The sequence below is a fragment of the Panthera tigris genome, chromosome A2, assembly GCF_018350195.1.
Source record: "Panthera tigris isolate Pti1 chromosome A2, P.tigris_Pti1_mat1.1, whole genome shotgun sequence".
Lineage (NCBI taxonomy): Eukaryota > Metazoa > Chordata > Mammalia > Carnivora > Felidae > Panthera > Panthera tigris.
Genome location: NC_056661.1, coordinates 94571373 through 94596308, shown reverse-complemented (window position 1 = coordinate 94596308; position 24936 = coordinate 94571373). Strand labels below are relative to the sequence as shown.

Genomic DNA, 24936 nt, shown 5'->3' with positions numbered 1-24936 from the left:
GAATACAAAGACAAAAGAAATGGAATCATAATGGTAGATTAGGTGATATGCTTGGTATTCAAGAATTTAAAAGAATGGCTCTGGGCATAGCACAGCTAAGAGTATCTACAGTCACAAACATCACAGTCACTTCTCAAGGAAGAGATAGGCAAAGAAAATATATAAAAGACAAACCACCTTCTTTCTCATTTCCTACCATATCCCCTACCTTTAAAGGAAGGCCAAACTCCATCACAGGTACTACTCCCAGGTAACAAATTTATAAAGACTTGTTTTGGCATTCTGAGAAGTTTCTGATTACTATTCCACATCAAGAAGAAAATATTTTTCTAAAGGAAAAGTTCACAGAATATTCCATTGAAAGGCAATTGTGGTTGATACCAGTAACTGACAATTTAAAGATAATCTATGTACAAAACTTGTAACAAAAAGTGCAGGGGTGCCTGGCTCAGTCGGTGCAGCACGAGACTCTTGATCTTCGGGTCATGAGTTTACGCCCCATGGTGGATGTAGAGATTAAATAAATAAAACTTGAAAAAAAAAGGTCATTACTATCAATAAAATCTATGTTTTCTGAAGGCTCAAAAGGAATATAAATCAAAATAATCTGACAAACTATTAACTTACCTTAGCTACTTCTTCTTCTAATCGTTCTTGGTACTGTTTTTCCAGCAATGTAACCATATTTGTTTCCTTTTTCACTCCAAATTCATCAGAAAACTAAATTAAAAAGCAAAATGTAAAAGACTTGTTTATACTAACCATACATCACTTATTTTTAAACTTCTACAGTCAAATATCCTCAAAAGATCAATGTTTCTTAGAAAACTGAGTTTTAATAAGTAAATTTCAGTTCTGCTCTTAATTAAAAATGATAATTCTGGTGAATAATTCTAGTGTAGAATTCTAAATAACCTACTTACTATTGTGAATTTAAAGATGCAAAGTCAGAAATATATTTACATATTTATAATTACTAACATAGTTCTATAGTAAGCTAAAGATACTTCTTAAATATAATTAAGATATGTATCTAATTTTAAGTAATGCTAACAGTGGCTATCTTTGCTTATGAAATTATAAGCAAATTTTATTTTTCTTGATGTTTATTAATAGTATCCATTTCCCCACAAATACAAACTATTTTTGTAACTAGAAAAAACTATAAATAGTTTTTTAAAATGTAAACATATTTTCAGCATGAAAGTATTTGTTTACCAATTACCTGAATGGCATTCAAATAAGATACTCCATATAGGAGGAGTATGGTACAAACAAGATATGTAGCCAACATCTCTCCTCTGTTTCCAAAACAAGAGAAAGCAATGATTTTTGTTTTCTATATGAGTCAAGAATTAAAAATCCACTGAATGAAGACCAGGGTTTTGTAGTTATAAGTTTCAGAAAAATGGCCACAAATTGGTAATATATACAATGTTGAGGAGAGACAGAATGTGATTTAGCTAGCTGGCCGACACTGTAAAAGATGAGGGGCTTTTATACATCATATGGCATGTGCTCAAGGAAGCCTCAACTATTGTCCTAGCCATAGCATCTTGAATTTTGGGGATCCCTAAACACTATTCTAGAGATAGTCTGACTCAACTTCCCATCGTGGGACGAAAAGTTGTTGGCAAGGGTACTGAAACTAATTTGTTACATAGCTCATGTCACACAAAACAAGACAAATTTTAAACCAGAACATATTTAGGGGGAAAAAACTCTGAATTTTAACTTTGTGTTATTCCTATGCTATGAAAATACATTAAATTTTTTTGCTTATATATTCTTCTGGGTCTTTTACATAATGTGTTATCCTCTTATTTATTATGCTTACTTCTTAACAACGGTTTTACTATGGACATAAAAATGACAGAGAAACAGTATCAGTGCACACAACAGTTTAAAAATATAATACCTCTATTGTACCATCAATGTTCTGGTTAAGACAACTTCCAGGGTATACTGTTTTCTGGACATCAGATTCAGTAATTACCATTGAATCACTGGAGAAACTAAACATGAATAAAAGAGAGTGAACGAATTAAGAGTTGTGTACGAGTGTTACTGTTAGTCCAAATTTATAGCATGCATAGAGTTATAAGTACTGTAACTCAAACTGTATTTTTGACTGATTTTTCCAATTAAAATTAAAGTAACACACTTCAATGATAGAGAATTTCAACACATCACCACTGAATTTTATGCCATTTTAAGAAGTGTACTACAAATATATGACATGGAGCTATTTACAGGTAGAGACATTTTCTAAAAGTTATCTATGCTATTACTGAGTAAAAGCCCATAAAAGCTCATTTTTATTAAAAAACTATTTATACACACAAACAGAAAAAAATCTGGATGAATAGACATCAAAAGTAACAATGATTATCTCCAGTGGAACTGGGGAGCAGAGGCAGCAAAAAGAAGGTTCTTAATTTATACAACCACTTCTACATTTTTTTTTTAATCTATTCATGTATCTTTTGGCATTCGCGTCTTTATTCTGAATTGTTTTACAATCATTATTTTGTAAAAAAAAATTTTTTTTCTTAAAATGCTTAACTTGGGTCATAAAAATAAAGTGAGATTAATATTTAGCAATCATGGGATAAAGATTAAAGGGGTAAATTATAATTTTGTTTTAGCTAATACAATTTCTCACTTCACTTTTAATGTGCATCCACACTGCCTTCTTTATTCCACTCCCCTTTTGCCCAACTCCTCCTTTATTTCTCCTATCCTCTTCTTTCATTCTGTCCCAAACTGGCCAGATGTTAGTTATCATCATCCCATTTCCTGACTTATATAACTAACCCACTACTGATAAACATTTGGTTGTTTCTAAATGTTCACTATTACAAATAATGGTACAATATCAATCCTCATAACATCTATGGACTTTCTGTATGATACATCTTATAAATATTTAAAGATTTAATATAATGCCACATTCCAAAAAGTTACATTAATTTTACTTCCACAACAGTTATCATGTAAGTATTTATTCAAAACTTCAGCAACTCAAAGTTCTAAAACTTTGTTAGAACATTTCTGTTTTTGTTTTTGAGATTACATATCCTTCAGCTTCCATTGGCCATATAAGTTTCTTCGGCTGTGAACTGCCTATTTGTGTTCTTTGTTCATGATAAATGATTGTAAAAACTCATCTCCCCTGTCTTTCTTCTCTGTCCTTTCCTGGTTCTTCTGTCTCACAATTCTGTTTCCTTACTGCTTCTTGCACACACTATTCTGATCTTGGCTCCATATTTTGATTCTTTTTTTCATAGCTGAGAAGCCCTCCTGATTACTTTGGGTCTATTAAGACCCAAATTCTAATAAAAAAAATTCTACTTAGTCCACAATTTCATTCTATGGCTTTATAGCATTTGAAAGTGTTCATCCCAAATTCAAAATATAGTCTGGCTAAAACCAAACTCACTGCTCCCCTCTTAATATTAAGCTAACTCTCCACCAGCCTAATTTCTCTATTTTATATTAATGTATCATTATTCTCCACATTCTCTAGCTCATACAACACAGTGTCATCTTTGTTTTTCCCCTTCACTTTGTTCTCAACATTCCTCCTTCTATCCCAATATCTCATGGTCATCCCTTCATTTCCTTTTCCTCTGGAACCACTCCAATAAGCAATTATCATAAAAATGTGCAGTAAAAGATGCCACACAGACATGGGTTTAAATTCCAGCACTTTGGTTGTTATCACCATGTTATATTCCTTAACCACTACTTCTTAAAAATTATTATTTTGTGAATAAGTATTATTTCAATGATTAGACTAAAGTCACTTGAGGGAAAAGGCCACTTAAATACATCTATAGCTCCCTCCATGGCATCTAGCTAAGGCCCATCCCAGTCATTGTTTCATTTAATCCTCTTAATGAACTACTCTCAGTAGTTCATTAGTAAGAGTAGAATTAACTACTCTTAATGGTAGTTTTATTGTCCCTCATATTACTAAGACATGGTAAAATAATCTGCCAAAAATTGTACAGCCAGTAAAAGGTTAAATCAGGTGTCAAATGCAGATCTGACTCTAGTCATTCCAATCCTATACTATATCCCTAAGAGGCTCCTAGTATATAACATCTCCAAATACATGTTAAATGAACGACTCAGTTATTTTTTTAAACAAGTTCAAATCTACTTTAATTCAAAAAGCATCATAGTTGTATCCAAAAATGCGATGACATTTACAAGAAATAACTTTGACTCATCACTATTAGCAGGAGTGAATATGGTCCTTAGTAACTCTGTTTTGGGGAGTGGGAGAAAACTAATGGTTTTAGTTGAAAGGTACTGTCAACACACTTCCACTGAATATTCTAGAAACTGAGAGAGGGTGGTGAGCTGACAAAAGCCCAACTGTAGTAACAGCAAATAAGTCTACATTTCCAAAAGACTCCCTTTTCTTCACACTTTAGAGAGAAAGCATCACTAATTAAAGGAAGGCTATATGAAATACTGTAGCTGATTATTAGAGAGTTCTTGCTATCTACTTATTTTCTTTCATATCAGAAAACCTAGAGTGGTGGTTACCAAATGTCAATTCATGGACTTTCTGTATCAGAATTATTTTGTTACAAATACACATGTCCATGGTCTATCTCAAAGCTGTTAAGTCTGACACTCCAAATGTATAATCCAGTAATCTAATTTTAAGTATTCAAAAGCCTCCAGTGTTTCTGATGCATGGTCAAGTTAAAGAGCTAATGACCTCAAATGAAATGGGAGCTTTAGAAGGCTGTGCCAGGCTGGGCAAATGATTCCAAAGCCTACAAACAGACCCTGAATAAAAGAAGGAGAAACAGACTGCTTCCCCAAAAGTGTGGACATTCAATATCTTGTCTCAAGGAAAAGAAATGTTTTTTTGTCTTGAGGTCCCATTAGTAAATGCCTATGAAGACAGTCCTAGAAGAGCAGAGCCAGCCAAAGTTAGATGAAATCTCTGAACATTGCATAGAGCTAAATATTATAGCACACTCCCCAACTAAATTATGAACTGTTCGTTCATTCATTTAACAAATATTTACTGAGCACCTACTAGCAGAGGGAATAATTACACGGTCTGGGACACATCAATGACTCAAATGGGCAAAAATCCCCACCCTTACAAAGCTTGAAGTCTTTCATAAAAGAAAGACACTAAACAAAACAAATAAAATCAAACTCCCCGGTAAATATATATAAACTTGGTTTTCATCTTACACATACATACTTTATATATATATAACAGATAATATTAAGTAATATAGAAAGAAATGACATGGGAAATTAGCGTACAGAGTTCTAAAAAACAATTTTAATTTAAGTGGGGGTAATAGAATAGACATCATAAGAACATTATATCTGCATAAAGACCCAAAGGAGGTAATGTGCTGGGCATGTAAATATCTGGAGAAAGATCATTCTAAAGCAGGAGCATACTGATGGTCTGAGATCTCAAGGAGAATGTGCGGCATGAGAATAGTGACCAGTGGGTGAGTCAAAAGGAGATAAAGTGGTAACAGGGAACCATCATGTAGGACCTAGTAAGGCACTGTAAGGACAGAAGAGCACTGGACTAACGTGATCTGATCATGTCTTAAATCTAGTTGTGGAAATGTGCTGAGGACAGACTTTAGGGAAGAGTTAGGGTAGAAGGAGAGAGATCAGTTGTTGCAGTAATCCACGTGAGACATGACAATGGTAGGCAGCAGGGGGCTAGTGAGAAGTGGTCCAGTTTAGATGTATTTTGGAGGCAGAAATAACAGGATTTTTTGATAGACTGGAAGTGAGGTATGAGAAAAAGAAGAGTAACCTCAGATGGAGATGGCTGCTGAAGGAATAAATTTCAAGGGGAAGATCCAGAGTTCTGGACATGGTGAATCTGAATATTAGACAACAAAGTGGAGAAAGTCCAGTCATGACCAGAATGATCCTATCTTATATTTCTTGGGTATGTCCCACATCAAGGTAGTAAAGACCAGGCATATGATAACAAATATATGCACACTCTCTCAGCAAATTAACAACAACCAGCATTTTTATAAAATAAGGTGTAAAATCCCTATAATGTCTTCAGTTTATAATATTTCACACATTTCAGAGAATTATCTCTTATTCTTATTCCTTGATAATGCTACATCCCCATCTCTTTCATCCAATTTTCCTTAAGTCACATTTTCTTCTGGAAAACAATCATGTTATGACTATTACTACTCTACAAATGCTGTTGAATGAAATTATAAGTAGACAGATACCTTGGCTGAACTGTAGACAAACTGACAGCTTGAAGCCTTTCCTGCAAACAGTGGATCTCTGCCCCATAGTTTTCTTCAGTTTCTTTCAATTGTTGCTGCAAAGAGGAGATGAAGTTTTCTAATTCTTGAACTTGTCCTTCCAGTCGCCTAATTTTTTCAGAATCTTGCAGAGCAGATAACTTGCTTTTATGACTGACATCTAAGTTATATGAAGAGAAGAAAATAAACACTTCAACAGAAATTTCTTAGTGAAATGCCACAATCACTTTTTTGTGTGTGGAGATATTCATTCTTCTTCGAAAAAATAATGTTTTTTTTACTAGTAATAACTCAAGTCTCAATTTAAACTCAATTTGACTCAAGAAAACAAACAAACAAAATGAATCGTGCAATTCAAGATCATTTCTTTAATCTTCATGTCTGTAGTACCCCTAAATCTACCAACTTTACGTCTTTCAACTGGAAACAATTTAGAATCACAGAATAAGAAGTGAGAAGGGATCAAAGATAGCAATAGTCCAAATCTTCCACTTTAAGAATGAGAAAACTGAGACCAGAGAGATTATACTGAAATGCCCAAGGTCACGAGGTTATCTCAAATTGTAAAGTAAGAAAATCAAATGACTAGGGCACTAGGCGGCTCAGTCACCTGAGCATCTGACTTTGGCTCAGGTCATGACCATGAGTTTGAGCCTGGCATTGGGCTTGCTACTGTCAGGGCAGAGCCCCTGCTTCAGATCCTCTACCTCTCTCTCCTGCTCCTCCTCTACTTGTGCTCTCTCTCTCTCAAAAGTTAAAAAAAAAAAAAAAAAAAATCAAATGATTAAATATTTGGTATAAAAATACTACACTGTGGCATATAATCAAAATTTACCAATGTCATGCAAATTGGTCATCTGAGAGGCTGATAAAAACTCTGTTTCCTCTTTTGGTAGACCTCCTTCTGCAACCTCAAGCTTCACATCATCTGTCTCCTGTCCATGTATCTATTGAAAAGAACAGAAAAGGAGTGACATAAATATACGATCTAGCATTTTGAAAGTTATATTACAGCAGCTTTACATTGAAAATGTTTTTGAAATCACTTAGAATTTTAATACTCTGATATAAATATTTTTGCTTCTACGTTATTCCACGCTTTCTTCTGACACTGATTCACATTCCCTTCACAGCACTGCAATTATATTAGGAAGTGTACTGTTCTTTCATACCCAGAAAGAAGTTCATTTTAATACAAAAACAGAAGCTGCACAGAATTTTGGTATATAACTCATACAGTATTTGTAATATGACTTGGTCTTCAGAATTTCAACTCATACACTGTAAATTTTATGCTTATCAATACTTGGTAATATAACTTTATGAATCTCTGGATATAACCTATGTACATCCAAGTAATTGACAAATGGTATGGTTCTTTACACAAAAGGAAGGAAAATAATGAAAACAGATGAACCTCAAGTTATTTCCTTAACTATTATAATTAGGCAGCAATTTGTCAGATGCTTAGGTGTCTTAATTTAGTGATTCATAGAATACTTAATAATCATCTACTACATGGCTAGCACTGTGACAAGAGAGACTAAGATAAAATCAGTAAAAAAAAAAAAAAAAGAAAAAAAGAAAATATGTGTATCTGCCCTTACAGAATGTATCAACTAGTTGGGGAAATAAAATTAAGTAACTAGAGAAGCACTAAACTATAATTGACTATAAGGACAATAACAGAGAAGAAAGAATGATGTGTGTGAGTAGTTATAGAGTAAGTCAAACTTGATTCAGGCCTCAGTCATTTTGGGCAATGATCAGAAAGGTTATACTGAAAAAAGAGTATGAGCCATTTGTGAATGAACAGCCTAATGCTATAACTAGTAAAGAAAACTATCTTGTAAAGAGGGGTTTAATTTGGATAAGGATGGGGGAAGGTGGCTATGTAAATAAGATAGATTTAGACTACAAAGCACCTTAAAAGCAAGGAGAAAGAGTTTGGACTTGCTCGGCTAGATGAACAAATAATACCACAAAAAGCAGGTGAGCCACAGGATAAAACTATTTCCCATGAAGGCTACTTTACTGGTTACTATTCTTATCAAGTCCTCTACCCCGTGCCTAACCCCTAGTACAACTTCAACAGAAGACCTTGCCTCTTAATTTCCCAAAGAAAATAAAGACCATCAGGTAAATTCTTCAGTTTCCAGCCTACTTTTCCAAATATATCTCTTCACTTAATTCACTCAGCACTTATTAAACCTCTACCATGTGTTCCAACCAAGGACCACACTAAGAAGAAATAAAAATAAAGACAAGACTCCCTGATTCTGAAGGGTTTAGAATCTAGGAATTATTTTAAATAGATCATTACCTCCCCCCTTTTCCCTGTTGCCATAGTTCTTGGCACAAACTTGCATTTATTATTTTTCTTGTTATTATAATTAACAGAAAAAGGTAAATGCAGTAACCAAAGGCCAACAGAATGGAGGAAGAAATGCCTAAGTCTAGGAAGACAGGTAAAGAGGACACAAAGGAAATAACATCTGAACCAACTGGAAGAACACACCAAGCAGACTGGAGTTTGATGGCAGTGTCAGGCAGAAAAAAACCAGCATTCAATAAAGGCCAAGGTGTGAAAGATCAGGGTACATTTGGGAAACTCTGGGAGTATTTCAGTATGGCTAAAATGAGGAGGAGGAGGGTTAGAAGATGAAGCTAACAGGTTAGACAGTGATATATTGCAGTGCTGAGACTGATCTCAACCAACCTCTGGATGCCTTTGTGGTGAAAGCTACCTTACTGGGTTAACATGTGAATTTCACTTTTTAATTTTTTTTCTGGGGAGAACTAAAGAAGTTAGGGTGGGTATCTGTGTTCCAAAGTAAGCCTCCCACATTCTGGTACTGGGGAAGGGAGGTGTTTCTCTCATCAAACCAAACTGTTCCCTACTCAGTGCCCTAAAAAGAAAGAGGCAAAATGACACATCATTCACTGACTCACAAATCCATCACTGTGGATTACTTGCTTCCTATAAGCCCTCCTACACTATTTAATAGTTTCAACTGTGTATTGCCATGAAGAAAAGCAACATACTTTTAAAAGAAAACAAGGAAGGTAAGAAAACAGAAAGGAAATCTGACAGTTAAGGATTCACCACCGACTTTGATCAAAGAAAGCTTAGTGAAGTGCAAGTTGGAAGCTTGTTTACAATGGGGAGGAGAGGGGAGCAGATGGGGAGGTTCCCGCTATAGTCTATTTTTTCTTTCAAACAATGTGACCATGAAGGAGAAAGGGAACCACAAAGGAAGATGTGGCATTGAGGACCGGTTATGTTCTAAATAGGAGAGACGTAAGGAATGTGCGAGGGGAAAGGACAGAAACAGAGAAAAACACAAGCAAAGGAGCTGAAATCACAGAAGAGAGGGAAGGGACATGTTATCAATCTTGGAAGAGGTAGAAAGGGATATTAACAAAGTCACAGGAAATAAAATAACCTTGGTTATGGAAAGGAATAACTTCTGAGACAGAAGGAAAATTAATTAGGGCATTCAGAGATTTAAAGAAATACATATGGTCTAGAGGTAGCAGGCTGAGATAATTTATAATTGATAGCTCTGATATTTGTAGAGAAATAGGAGATAAGGCCAAATACAAAGGGGGACCAGAAGTAGAATATATGACTTGAGGAAAGTTGTAAAGCTGAGAAACATCCACTGAAGGGATTGTGAGAAGGTAAAGTACCACATAAAAGAACGGTGAAGTGATCCTGAGGGTCTGGCTGATGTCAGACCATGATGACGTAGTGTCACCAAACCACATTTGCATCTAATTTTCTAAGCAGCCCTCAGAAACCCAAGTATGACTAGAGAAGAAGGATCCAAACCCAAGTATGACTAGAGAAGAAGGATCCCTGGAGGCAGGATAAGGGCAGTAGAAAAACAAAAAAATCCAAACTGCTAAGAGTACTGGTAAGAAAATGGTATGATGATTTTGAATAGGGATCAACATCTTGGCTATGAAGGGAAGTAGAAAGAAAGTAATTATTGTAGGGAAATGTAGAGTTAAATAAGGATTTTTATCTATCCACCTGCCCTCCTACATAGTTATCTGTAAGACAGTGGAGTAGGTTTACAGGTTTTAGAAAAGGCAGGATAGTTTATTTACTTGCAGAGGAAGAGAAAGAGAAAAGGAATGATGGAAAGGGGAAAAGAGAAACAGAGGAAGATAGAAGGCGAGAAAGAGGGAGGGGAAGAGAAAGAAGAACAAGAATTGTCAAGTGATCCTGAGGTCCGGTTGATGTCAGACCATGATTACACAGTGTTACCAAACCACATCTGCATCTAATTTTCTTAGCAAAGCATCCCTCATAAGCAGAACTTTCGCTGCGTTGTCAGTTAAATCTTTCAAATCTGCCCAGTTAAGTAGAATGACATCAAAAGTACCCCAAATAAACAGACATAGAGATCCTTCTGGATTTTTTCTACAACATCAAGATCATAACACTTATCTTTGCCAATATATGCTATTTATTTTTCTGATAGTTAATAAATTACACTATGCCATCTATATTCTCTTGCATACATTTCTAAAACAACTACTTGAAAGAAATTTGACATATCTAACACTGTGTGAAACTATGTTCTAAACAACTATACTAATTCCATTTTTCTCTAAAACAGACCCGCTACTTTAAAACTGCTATATAGAAAACTAAATACAACTGCTTCACCAAGTTTACAATCTGACATTTTATATATATCTTACTTTATCAGGATTTCCAAAACTCTCAAATGGGGTAAATAGTATTCAACTTGCAGATATTCCGTTAGTTCATTGATACTATGAATATGTAACTTTTCCTTCATCTTTTTCATGTTCACTTATTTTAGAAATGCTTAGTTGATGAAGAAGCTTACAAAACAGCATGTGACACAATAAATGAAAACATAATACATTTTCCATTTCACAGACCTTACTTAATCGTGTTTGAAGTACCAAGAGTTTGTTGTATTCTTCTGTTACTTTGGTGAGAAGAGTTTGCATATTTTCTTGAAAGTCTAGATGATAAATAAACAATTATAATAATTTCATTTCACAAGCAAACTTGTGGACATCTTTGATTCTCTTTATATCACAATTATTGCATTACATAAATAAAAATGTATATTAAAAATAAGATTTCATGAATCCCAAAAGATATTAAATGACTGAATTATGATTAAAAGTAAAAGTTCATCACATTAACTGACTTAAGAAAATAATGTGGGAAGGGGCACCTGAGTGGCTCAGTTGGTTAAGTGTCCGACTCTAGGTTTTGGCTTAGGTCATGATCTCATGGCTGTGAGATCGAGCCCTGGGTCGGCTCCACAATGAGTGTGGAACCTGTTTAAGATTCTCTCTCCCTCTCTCTCTGCCCCTCCCCTGCTTGCACTCTATCTCACAAAACAAACAAATATTTAAGAAAAAAGAAAAAAGACTGTAAGATTTTATTACCTTGAACTTCATATCTATAATCTTGCAATTCTTGTTCTTGATTTTCAGAAGTATGCACACCAGAACTTTCTTTCTCTTCTATATTTATGTCACATTTTATAGCAGGAGTATGATGTTCACCAAGGACATTGCAAAAAGTCTATTAACAAAATTAGTATTTTACAAAATTAAAAATTTTTGATTTCTGCCTCTGAAAAATCATTAAACGTTATTTTCCTATATGTAAAAGTCAAAATGGCACAGAAAAATCAGCAAGGAAACACTATCCCATACACCATATCAGTCTGCAAAAGAAATGGTTAAATCTAAATCTTTCTCTCTCTCTAGGACATAAAATACTTCCTACAGTGGAAAAATACTGATAATCCTAACTGCACAAAACTATTTTTTCTGCTTCTAATAATGAATATAGGTTGTACTGCAATCTACCACTTTCTAGCTTGTATCTTAGATTGATGTTATCTCTGTAATGCCAACTACCCTTGAAAAAACACCAGAAGACAAGGACAGAAGTTAAAAGATGATGATTAGGGGTGCCTCAGTTGGCAGAGCATGTGACTCTTGATCTTGGGGTCATGAGGTCAAGCCCCATGTTGGGCATAGAGCTTACTCAAAAAAAAAAAATTATGACTGGAAAGTAGTCTATAAATTCTGAAGGCGCTTGTGATGAGCACTGGGTGCTGTAAGTGATGAATCACTGAATTCTACTCCTGAAACCAATACTGCATTGTATGTTAACTAAAATTTAAATTAAAAAAAAATTATATGAAGTAGATCACATTCATGTACTTTTCTGTAACACATAGGTAGAATTCTATGCTTTATATGCACAAATTACAAATATGTGACACATTATTAGTTTTTTTCTCCTGAGCAACAGAAAATTCTACCATCATTTAAAAACAACACATGACCCATAATCATTTCAGAAGCCCTCAAAATAAGTTTTACCTTTGCCCTGCACACAACTGGAAACAACTGGAAAAAACCAAATTGTTTATTACTATTTCTTGAGATTCGCTTAAAAGTTAACTATACTGTCAATTAACAACTGAGTGTATTAAATTTTCAGCAGTTTCTAAAATGGAATTTTATCATACTAGGGTTGGCAGAAACCTGAATGATCACCCCATTTACTAATGAAGAAATGGACTCAAAAAGATGAAAAAACTAGTCTATGGCAACATGATTAGTGACAAAACCAGGTTTCATGAAGAACCCCAGAGGACCCCTCTATCAGAACAAGTGATTCATATTTCAACTTGAGATTAGGGATCAGGTAAAGACAATAACAAAAGGAAAAAAAACATAAAGTCAGCTTATAACTTAACTAATTCGACTTGGGCTCTCTTTCCATTATTTACTGAATATCAACAATAGATATGAAAGGACAATGCCTGAACGCTTCAGAAGTGGAAGTGGACACTGCTGAGTAGCTGAATGAAGACATGCATTAGGTGTGGTTGCTTTTTACTTTTTGAGGTTTTTGCAACACTGTTCTTTGAACAATTTTATAGGTAATCAAAATCAGTAAGGTAGCTCTACCTGTCCCAACTAATACCACCCCCTTCCTCCAATTCATAAATATAAAAGCCCGGGATAGAGATTAGGGACAAACCAAAGCAAAGATTATAAATTCTGAACTATTTCAAATATGCAGAAAAATAGTTTATCTATTACTTACCTTTAACAAATGGTCAATTTTGTCATATTATCTCCATATTTTTTAAAGAAACTGAAAATTACATATAGATTTGAAGCTCTCTAAGTACTGCTTATCCATTTTATGCACCTTTCTCTCTATCCAGAGGTAATTATTTGAGCATACGTACTTTATACTTTTGAGATTTACTGACATTAGTACAGACATCAAACACTGCTAAACGGAGTTCCAGTGCATCGAGATAACACAATTTATTTATTACCATTGTTCATGGAAAGCTGAGTTGTTTCCCATTTTTAACTTAATAAAGACACTCTAGCAATGAACAGATCTGATTGTGCACAAATAAATGCTTGGGTTGTAGGATGTATATATCTTCAAAAATACACCCTGCCAATCTCCTTCTCAAGGTAGTACATTTCCACCAGGAGTGTGTAAGAGCTTCTATCTCACTCTAAGTTCACAAACATACTTGGCATAATTAGAGTTTTTAGACTTTGGCAATCTGAAGTGTGAAATCATATCTCATTGATCTTGTGCAATCTCCCCAGGTAAGTCAATGGATGCACTCAACCACCAAAGTTGGCAGGGGCAGGAAACAGACTTTTTTTGGGTTCTATTGGTCCACTGTTTTTTTGTATTAGGTATACCTTTTGTCTGTTCCACTGCTGAGATAATTTACTCCAATCTCTTTTGTTTCAAAAGATTATCAGAAAACATTTAAATGCTCATTTTAAAGTTAAAAACCCAGGAATATTTTCTAAGTGCAGTTCTGAAGTATAGCATTTCCTGTCTAAAAGTATTTTTTTTTACATTTTTTTAATTTTTTTAAATTTACATCCAAATTAGTTAGCATACAGTGCAACAATGATTTCAGGAGTAGATTCCTTAATGCTCCTTACCCAGTTAGCCCATCGCCCCTCCCACAGCTCCTCCAGTAACCCTCCGTTTGCTCTCCATTATTTAAGAGTCTCTTATGTTTTGTCCCCCTCCCTGTTTTTATATTATTTTTGTTTCCTTTCCCTTATGCTCATCTGTTTTGTCTCTTAAAGTCCTCATATGAGTGAAGTCATATGATGTTTGTCTTTCTCTATCGCTTAGCATAATACCCTGTAGTTCCATCCACGTAGTTGCAAACGGCAAGATTTCATTCCTAAAAGTACTTTTTAACTAATATCTTACCTGTGTAAAATAAAAACATTCTTCAGACACTGCCCTGCGTAGTTTTCCAATAAGCATTTGTAAAGGCTTCACTTCATCACCTAATAGAACAGATACTGTATTAAACATTTATCTACTTAAGTACTATTATCATTTTAAACCTGTGTCAACTGGAAGCTTCCCTTACAATAAGATTAGTTTTAAATTCCTTCTTTAAAACTTATTTTCCACTGCTCAATGTTAATGGTCTCAGATAATTTTTAAGATTCTCAGTTTATATCCTACAAAATGGTATGAAGTGGTGATTTACAAATTTTACTACTCCCCAATATAAGACATATGTCATATATTGTAACCTATTATACACATCCACGGAAAACTGAAACAAGAATTTCACAGATCTTTATTTACTTTTTTTAATATACTATATGCTTTTAATGTTTTCTGTTCTACTATATTCTTTTATTTACTAAAAAAAAAAAAAAAATGCTGGCCATTACTCACTAACTGCATCAACCATTAGTGGACCCATTAATTAACTTATAGTTGAAAAACCACTGGACAGATTCTATCCTTTAGAGGATACCATTAAAAATAATACATGCTTAAAATCTTATTACATTCAAACCTAAAGAACTCCTGAAGTGGAAAAATGATATTTAAGCCACTCCCTAAATTCTATTCTGTTCAACAGAGCAACTAGACAAACTTAGGAACCACCTCATTCTCAAAAGTGTTATCTGTCAAGGGTGAAAACCTACAGACGTTTTGAACACAGGAAGTCTACTTAATAGAGTGATTAAACAATTACTAGAGATAAAAGCTAACTACAACTAGTCTTGTACTTCAGATGCCTTATATGTTGTTGCTTCTCACAGTGCCTACTGTACAGTCTCCTAGGACATCTCATTCTTTTCTCTGGCCTCAAATGATCTTTGGATTTCCAAATCTTAATCTTGAGCCTAAACCTCTTGCATTTCAGACTTCTATTTTTAACTGCCTACTAGATAACTCTTTTTTTTTAAGTCAAGAGGTATTTTTAACTCAATATGTTCCAAACTGGATTTATTATTCTTCCCATAGATCTGCTCTGCATACTCCTCATGACTAGTCTCCCCTTCAATCTAGCTACCCAAGCTAGAAACTTACGGACCACTCTCAATTCTTCCCCCTTTCCTCCTAATATCAACTGCAGACTACAGCCTACTTCTTTGACTCTCTCTTCCATCCTCAATGACATTTTATTCAGCCCCTTATTAGCAGAATTACCTCCAAAGTTGCTTAACTGGTCTTCCTAGAACTAATCACCTTCCTTACTTTGCCTCATGGTGTTACCTTAAAATAAAAATTTTACTGTTACTCCCACTACTTAAAATCTTACAGGTCCTATCACCAATAGCATAAAGCTTAAATATGCTTCAGTCAGAGTATATAAGGCCTTTTCTAACCAAGCTCCTGTCAATCTTAACAGCTTTATAACCCACCACTTTCTCACGTAACTTGAACTCTCAATTCTCCAAGATGGCTACGATCTCTCACACCTCTATGTTTAAGACTCAGGAACCTTCCCTAAAATTCCAACAACCCTACTCCTGCCTGCAACCTCACTCCACTCCTCCTCCCAGGAGGTAGAAGTCTTTTTTCCTTTTTTCTTCCATTCTTTCTAGTCATTTTTCTATTATAGAAATTGATCTATTGTTTTCTAAGAGTTTATTTTATATTGCTTTCCCACTTGATTACAACTTCTGTGGGAAAATGATTCAGTAATTTTAGATTTCCCAAGCACTTAAAAAAATGTGCAATGATTATATGAACAGATGAATCCAGGACTTGGATATACAGTTACCTTCCTCTATGGGTTCTAAGATGAGGACAGAATCATGGAATGGTGGGCTTTAAGTGATATTTACTTATTTCATAGTACTTATAATTTTTTTAGAAAGCCATTTACCTGTTTCTCGTGTTTTTATATTCTGTAGCTCTTGCTGGTGTATTTCCTGAAGTTCCTTTATCTTTTCCTCTTGGGCAGAAATAAGTTCCTCCTTAAGACTACAAAGGGCTTTATCTTTTTCATTTTCCATATATTCACGAACCTGATCCACATGAGTTGAATAAACCAGAGAGAGGCATATACGCTGAGCTTCCATCTGTAGCCTTAAATCATTCTTAAAGTGAATGTATGTACACATTAGAATATTTTTAAACAACTTACATTTTTAAAATAACTTCTATCTTCTGCATTTACTGACTACAAGGGGGAAATACATGAAATTACAGTTTAAAACTTTATATAAGAGAGGTCTAATTTACCTCAGCCATAGCAATTTCTTACTTGACACATCCCCAAAGGCATGGGAATTAAAAGCAAAAATGAACTATTGGGACCTCATGAAGATAAAAAGCTTCTGCACAGCAAAGGAAACAATCAACAAAACTAAAAGGCAACCAACGGAATGGGAAAAGACATTTGCAAATGACATATCGGACAAAGGGCTAGTATCCAAAATCGATAAAGAGCTCACCAAACTCCACACCCAAAAAACAAATAATCCAGTGAAGAAATGGGCAGAAAACATGAATAGACACTTCTCTAAAGGACATCCAGATGGCCAACAGGCACATGAAAAGATGCTCAACATCGCTCATCAGGGAAATACAAATCAAAACCACACTCAGATATCACCTCACGCCAGTCAGAGTGGCCAAAATGAACAAATCAGGAGACTATATAGATGCTGAAGAGGATGTGGAGAAACGGGAACCCTCTTGCACTGTTGGTGGGAATGCAAACTGGTGCAGCCACTCTGGAAAACAGTGTGGAGGTTCCTCAAAAAATTAAAAATTGACCTACCCTATGACCCAGCAGTAGCACTGCTAGGAATTTACCCAAGGGATACAGGAGTACTGATGCATAGGGGCACGTGTATCCCAATGTTTATAGCAGCACTCTCAACAATAGCTAAATTGTGGAAAGAGCCTAAATGTCCATCAACTGATGAATGGATAAAGAAATTGTGGCTTATATACACAATGGAGTACAACGTGGCAATGAGAAAGAATGAAATATGGCCCTTTGTAGCAACGTGGATGGAACTGGAGTGTGATCCTAAGTGAAATAAGCCATACAGAGAAAGACAGATACCATATGTTTTCACTCGTATGTGGATCCTGAGAAACTTAACAGAAACCCATGGGGGAGGGGAAGGAAAAAAAAAGAGATTAGACTGGGAGAGAGACAAAGCATAAGAGACTCTTAAAAACTGAGAACAAACTGAGGGTTGATGGGGGGGTGGGAGGGAAGGGAGGGTGGGTGATGGGTATTGAGGAGGGCACCTTTTGGGATGAGCACTGGGTGTTGTATGGAAACCAATCTGACAATAAATTTCATATATTAAAAAAAAGAGAGAGGTCTAGTTTTTCTCACTTCATTCTGTTGCACTGATCTACCTATCTTTTTCAAGGAAAGTAGCACAATATTGCCATTACTGCAACTTTATTGTAAACTTTGATAGATGGTATAGTAGTATGGCCTGCTTCATCATTTAAAAATATTTTAGGGTTGTCTGGGTGGCTCAGTTGGTTAAGCATCCGACTCTTGATTTCAGCTCAGGTCATGATCTCAGAGTTTGTGAGACTGAGCCCCACATCGGGCTCTGTGCTGAGAGCATGGAACCTGCTTCGGATTCCTTCTCCCTCTCTCTGGCTCCTCACCCATTTTGTACTCTCTCTCAAAATAATAAGCATTTAAAAAATAAAAATATTTTAAATATAGAGAAATTAAAAGAATAATGTAATAAACATGTACTCACAACCCAAATAAATACAATTATTTTGTCTTCCTCCCCCTCATTTCTCTCCTTTCTACAAACTTTTTTGGTTAGAAAGGAAACATAAATAAAATTTAATCCACTATATTCCCATTCCTCCTTTCCCAGAGGCAATTATTATCATAAATTTGCAACAAGTCCACTCCATTTCTTATATTATCACTTTTCAGTACATGTAAACAATATATATGTTTTTGAGAATTTACATAAATGGTGCAAAATGGTATTTATTTTGCAAATCATTCTTCTCATTCAATATACTGAGATCTATCCATGTAGATACAGGTTAATTTATTTTAACTGTGGTACAGTATCTGTGAATACACCACGATTTGTCAATTTCCTTCTTGGAGACCAACTATTATTTCTAATTTTTTGATATTTCAAAAATACTGCAGTAAATTCTTAGATATGCTCCTGTACAAATATACTTGTGTTTCCCTCATAAAGTGGTTCTCAAACTTTAGCAGGCACCAGAATAACCTGGAGTGCTTGTTAAAACAGATTGCTGGGCCCTTTCCCTGAGCTTCGGGTTTAGGAAGTCTGGTGTGGGGCCCCAAAATTTTAATTTTAACCTGTTTTCAAGTGCTGCTGATACTGCTAGTCAGGGACCACACTGACAACCACCTAGAAATGGTTCTGCAGGGTCATAGGTAATGTACATTAAATGTATTAAATTTTACCAAACTATGTTTTCTGTAATTGTACCAATTTATTTTTATTTTTTTTTTAAATTTTTTTTTTTTTTAACGTTTATTTATTTTTGAGACAGAGAGAGACAGAGCATGAATGGGGAGGGTCAGAGAGAGGGAGACACAGAATTGAAATAGGCTCCGGGCTCTGAGCTGTCAGCACAGGGGCCCGATGCGGGGCTCGAACTCACGGACCGCAAGATCGTGACCTGAGCCGAAGTCGGCGCTCAACCGACTGAGCCACCCAGGCGCCCCTGTAATTGTACCAATTTATATTGACATTAACAGCGTATGTGAGTACTCATCTCCCCATATCCTCACCACATTTTATTGTGAGACTCAAGGTTGAAAGCATCTTTTCATGTTTATTAGCCAATTAATTTCATCCAAGAGTATGGTATTCTGGGGGGAGTCAGCATTATTTCTAAGCATATGTAGATTGCTTGTAGATGTTACTGTTGTGTAAAATTATCCATTTCTTCTGTGAGCTCCTTCCCCGCCCCCCCCCCTTTACTCCCCTCTCCCAGTAAGAGGGTTTGTCATGGTAGTGACAACTGGGAAGGAATTTACCAGTTTGCTTCTCTTTAGTTTATGTAAGTTAATGTCAAGGAGAGGGTATCTGAATGTCACTGAAAATGTCTTCAGTAAAGAAAGTAAAATTCTTACTGAGAAAATCTGACCATTTGACAGCTTCAAATTCACTCCAATTAAGTCTTTTTTAAAAAATTTAAATGATCTCTGACATTTGCAGGAGTAATTGAACTGTAATCACATTATGCTTTTGAAAACCACTGCAGATAATTAACGAAGCATTAACCGTTATGCAGTTTGAATTTTTAAACTCTATTTAAGTTATTAAAATATAAAATATCTTTACATTTAATATAAGATCATAAATGCAAATATACAGACAGTCCCCAACTTATGACCCAGGATTTTTTGACTTTATAATGGTGTAAAAGTGATACACATTCAATAGGAAGCTGTAGTTCAAATTTTGAATTTCGATCTTTCCCCAGGCCAATGATACGCAGTACGGCACACTCTTGGGCTGGGCAGTAGCAGCAAGCCAGAGCTCCTAGTCAGCCACATGATCACAAGGATGAACAGCCAATACATTTACAACCGTTCTTTTTTTTTTTTTTAATTTAACCTTTTTAATGTGTATTTATTTTTGAGAGAGACAGAGCACGAGCAGGGGAGGGACAGAGAGAGAGAGGGAGGCACAAAATCCAAAGCAGGCTCTAGGCTCCAAGCTGTCAGCACAGAGCCCAACGCGGGACTCGAACTCACAAAAACTGTGAGACCATGACCTGAGCCGACGTCAGACACTTAACTGACTGAGCCACCAGGTGTCCCAACAACCATTCTGTTTTTTACTTTCAGTATAGTATTCAATAAGTTACATGACACATTCAACACTTTATTGTAAAATAGGCTTTGTGTTAGATGATTTTGCCCAACTGTATGTAAGCTAATACAAGTATTCTGAGCATGCTTAAGGTAGACTAGGTTAAGCTATGATGTCCAGTAGGTTAAGTGCATTAACTTCATTTTCAACTTAACATATTCCAATTTACAATAGGTTTATTGTAATGTAACTCCATCATAAGATCTGTATTTATTAGAAGTAAAAAGAGAAAACCTTCCAATGGTTTCCTACTGTGTATAGTCTCAACTTCTTACAAAGTCTGAAAGGCTCTCCAAGATCTAGTCTCTTCTTTCTTCTTCAAACATTTTTCCTTCCACTCTCCTGCTTTCAAACTCAACTAAACACACCTTCATTTGGTTCCTCCAACTCACCCAGGTCTTTACAATTGCCCTAATTTGCATGTGGTAGGCTCCTCCTCATTATTCAGATCTCAGTTCAAAGGTCAATTCTTAGAACAGACCTTTCAGTATTTAATGCTGTCACCACCACTACCCATCATTCTCTATCACATTATGCTTTATTTTCTTTATAGGACTTATTACCACTTATAACTACTCCACTTGTTTCCTCGTCTATTGTCTGCCTCCCTCACTAGAGTATATTCCTGCTGTGAGAAGGAATCTTCTTTCTCTTGTTACTATACTCCCTATACCTAGTGAGACATTCAATAAATATATGCTGCATAAGTGAAGAAAAGTAAAGCCTTACTTAGCAGCATTACACAAAATACCCAGTGGAATTTTCCAGTTATTTCTAATACTAGTAACTCGCAAACTGCATATTGGTCAAGAGTAATCTATTATTATATATCTATTTTTATTATATTTAATAAATACATAAGATCTACTATTATATACAATAGTAGATATTATAACCTAACTGTATTAGACTGTGTCTAATACAGCATTATTTTCTATTACTATTATATATAACATCAGATATTATATATCTATTATTATTCATTATATGCATTCTTTAGTTATAAGTAGAATACTTTTTACCCCCTTCAGCTTTACACAGTACTCAGAGAAAACTCTGGGACTTAAGTTGAGATTTCTTTCAGGGAAAGATGGTTTTATAACTACTGAATAAATACTATATAAAGTACTAAAGTTTAAGAGTTAATTTTTAGTTGGGGAACTTTTATAATTTTTCTTTCTTTCTTTTTTTTTTTTTAATGTTTACTTATTTTTGACAGAGAGAGACAGAGCATGAGCAGGGGAGGGGCAGAGAGAGAGAGAGACAGAATCCGAAGCAGGCTCCAGGCTCCGAGCTGTGAGCACAGAGCCCGATGCGGGGCTTGAACTCACAGACTGTGAGATCATGACCTGGGCTGAAGTCGGACACCCAACTGACTGAGCCACCCAGGTGCCCCATTGGGGAACTTTTAAAACACTAATATGAAACAAAATGCTGAAACCAAGCTTTGATATTACAACAAAATATTACAAAGTAACTTCTTTACAAAGTTAAACTCTTGCCATTCCAAAGAAAATGTGAAACCATTGCTATTTATGAACAGACTATGTAACATAAATTAACTGAAAAAAAAAAGGCAACAATGTTTAAGAAAAAGACAGTAATCTTTACGCCCTTCGTGGGGCTCAAATTCATTAACTCTTAGATCAAAAGTTGTGCTAACTAAAAATAGATAAAGGCAATGATAGATGAGAGGCCCAAATGAGAATTACATTACAGGGCTCCCTTTCATTCTCTTGTAAAATTTATGTTTTAGGAAGATAAAAACATTATTTGCGTGAAATGTACATTTTCACTGTGCTTTAACATATATAAATAAGTAAACATACCTTCTCTGATTTAAGTACACTAAGTTCCCACTGAAGTTTATCATTTCTACTTGGTTCAGTAGTCCTAAGTGATGATCCACTTGTCACTAATGGCAAGTGACCCAAAAACAACTGTTCTTGCTTGCCTTCTTTTCCAACAGTCCTATTTTCCAAAGGAATTTTATTTTCCTCCATTATTTTTGATTCTTCACCAAAATCTTTATTTATTTTAGAAACTGACTCTCCAGAATCTTTGCTTGTCCTTGTCACAAATCCATCTTTTAAAGAGTCTAATGGAACATCACATGCATTTACATTTTCTTTCCTATTATGATTAATGATGATTTCTAGCTCTCTACATCTCAATAAAACTTGCTCTTTCTCTTGCTTTAAAGACTTAACTTCTTCACTCAGAAAACTAATCTCACCATGTTTCTGTTTTAATTGTTCAGAAAGATCAGACAGCTTCTCTGACAGTTCTAATTTTTCTCGCTTGGTCACCTCAAGTTTTTCCATAAGTTCTGTTGTATCTTTCTCAACAACCTCACCAATTTCCAAGGGTTCTCCTATAAAAGTTTTGTCATCATCAAAGACTGAACTTTTCATTTTTACCACAGTTGGATTTATTCTTTGCAAATGATGAAGCTCTTCACTAAGTGTTTTAAGCTTACTTTTATACTCTACTTCTTGTTTGTTTTTGCTGTCTTCTAAATCAGTTTTCACCTTGAGAAGGCAAGCATAGTCCTCCTGTAACTCTTGATAGTTAACTTCAAAATTTTTTTCAGCAAATGAAAAAGTGTTCCTTTGCCTTTCAATCTCTTCAGTTAGCTGAATACATTGTTTTTTGAGGTCCTCATTTTCCTCTGTAAGTACTTCTATTTCTTTTTGCCAGTTACAGTCTTGGGATTTAGACTTAATGGAGTCTGTGAAAAGTAATCTTTCTTCTTGGTTAACAGGAGTACACATTTTCAACATGTCTTCAAGGGCTTTCTTTTCATCTTTAAGAATGCTATTCTCTGCTTCAAGATGTGTGAATTTTTCTTGTAGGTCATCCTCTTTTTCCTTCATTTGTTTCTCCAACAATTCAGTTTTAAGTTGTAATTCTTGAACTTCTTGTTCAAGAGTACCCTTTTCCTTTTCTTCTTGCCTGAGTATTTCAATTTCTTTTTGAAGTTCATTGATTTGAAGAGTCATTTCTTCTGATTTTGAATTCACAAGGGACTGCTGTAAATCTTTTAGCTTTGAAATCTCCAAAATTAGTTGATTCTGCTTAGTTATCAAACTATCTTTTTCAAACTGCATGGTTTCTATCTTTTGACTCATTTCATTCTGTAAGCCATCTATCTGCTGTTTATAGTGAATGCCTAAGTTATCTTTAAGTTTCTCAATATTTATTCGATGTTCAATTTCTAAATCTTCTTTCAGTTTGGAAAGTTCTTCTTCATGACTAAACAGAAGCTGTGTCCTCAGCCTCTCTAATTCAGCTTCTTGTGATTCAGCCATTCTGTCTAATACAGCATTCTTTTCTCTCTCTAACATTTCCAGTTTTATCTTGTAATTTGTAACTTCTGCTTCATGTTTTAATTCTAGTTCTTTTCTGGACTCAGATGCAGAAACAATCTCAGCTTTCAAATCTTCCACTGTACTAAGGGACTTATGTGCTTCATTGAGTTTACTTTCTTGTTCAGCTATTGTTTGTCTAGCTCTCTGAATTTGTTCCCTTGAAAAGCTCAATTCTTCAAAAAGGTCTTCAAGCTGCCTCTGTAGAGTAGACTTTTCTCCTGAAATTACTCCTAGTTCTTCCTTGAGTTTTTCCTTTTGAGAATTACTATCTTGCAATTTTATATTCAGTTCATTTATTGCCATATTCATTACTTTTATTTGATCTTCATTAACAGTAATACCTGGATATGATCTTAAAGCATTGTCCATTTCTTCTTTATGCCGTATTTTAAGTTCATCTATCTGTGACATGTGTTGTTTTATTAACTCCTGTTTCATCTGTACTATCTGCTGCCCATACATTTCATCCAGCTCTGCCCGGAGCTGTTCTAACTTTCTTTGTGTTTCTTGTTCCATTCTTTGCAGAATATCAGTTTCAAATTGGCTATCTTTATGATTTTTCTTTTGAAGTTCTTCAACTGTCCCCATTAACTGTTTTATTTCCTCAGAACACTGTCTTTCTTTTTGCTTGGAATGAGTCAGCTCTAATTTCATATTTTTAATCTCTTGGTTCTTTCCTACAACCTGTTCTTGTAATTCTTCCAGTAATTTATCAGTAACTGTGACTTTATCCATTAGCTCTAGAGTTTTTTTTTCTTCTTCTATTATTTTTGTTTTTAGTTCTTCAATGATTGCATCTTTTTCCTGTATTTCTTTATTTGAGCTTTCTACTTTTTTATCTTGTTCCTTTAGAAAGAAAAAATGAAAATATAAAAATGTCAGTTTTAGTTCCTGGCAACTTACATTGCTTAATCTCAATACCAAAATATTGAGATAAGTCTGTTTTTTTCAATAATTCTATAAATAGTAACTGCTAGGCTTGCCCTTCAATTTTTCCCGAGTCAGTGAGATACGACGTGTGTACCCAACACTATTTGTGAGCAAACACTATAGCAGCATTGGTC

General features: G+C 35.0%; 1 protein-coding gene across 5 annotated transcripts in view; it reads right to left on the bottom strand.

Annotated features, from left to right (window-relative positions):
- AKAP9 (A-kinase anchoring protein 9) overlaps positions 1 to 24936 on the bottom strand; it is a 151512-nt gene that overhangs the window by 82794 nt on the left and 43782 nt on the right. For all 5 annotated transcript variants that reach the window (XM_007076722.3, XM_042966211.1, XM_042966220.1 and 2 more), the window contains 9 exons: positions 22331 to 24718; positions 16523 to 16736; positions 14593 to 14672; positions 11748 to 11886; positions 11226 to 11311; positions 7138 to 7249; positions 6264 to 6462; positions 1919 to 2015; positions 628 to 720 (listed from right to left, as the gene is read on the bottom strand). In XM_007076722.3, coding sequence (XP_007076784.2) covers positions 628 to 720; positions 1919 to 2015; positions 6264 to 6462; positions 7138 to 7249; positions 11226 to 11311; positions 11748 to 11886; positions 14593 to 14672; positions 16523 to 16736; positions 22331 to 24718 — 3408 coding nt within the window. The remainder of the gene's footprint in view (positions 1 to 627; positions 721 to 1918; positions 2016 to 6263; positions 6463 to 7137; positions 7250 to 11225; positions 11312 to 11747; positions 11887 to 14592; positions 14673 to 16522; positions 16737 to 22330; positions 24719 to 24936) is intronic.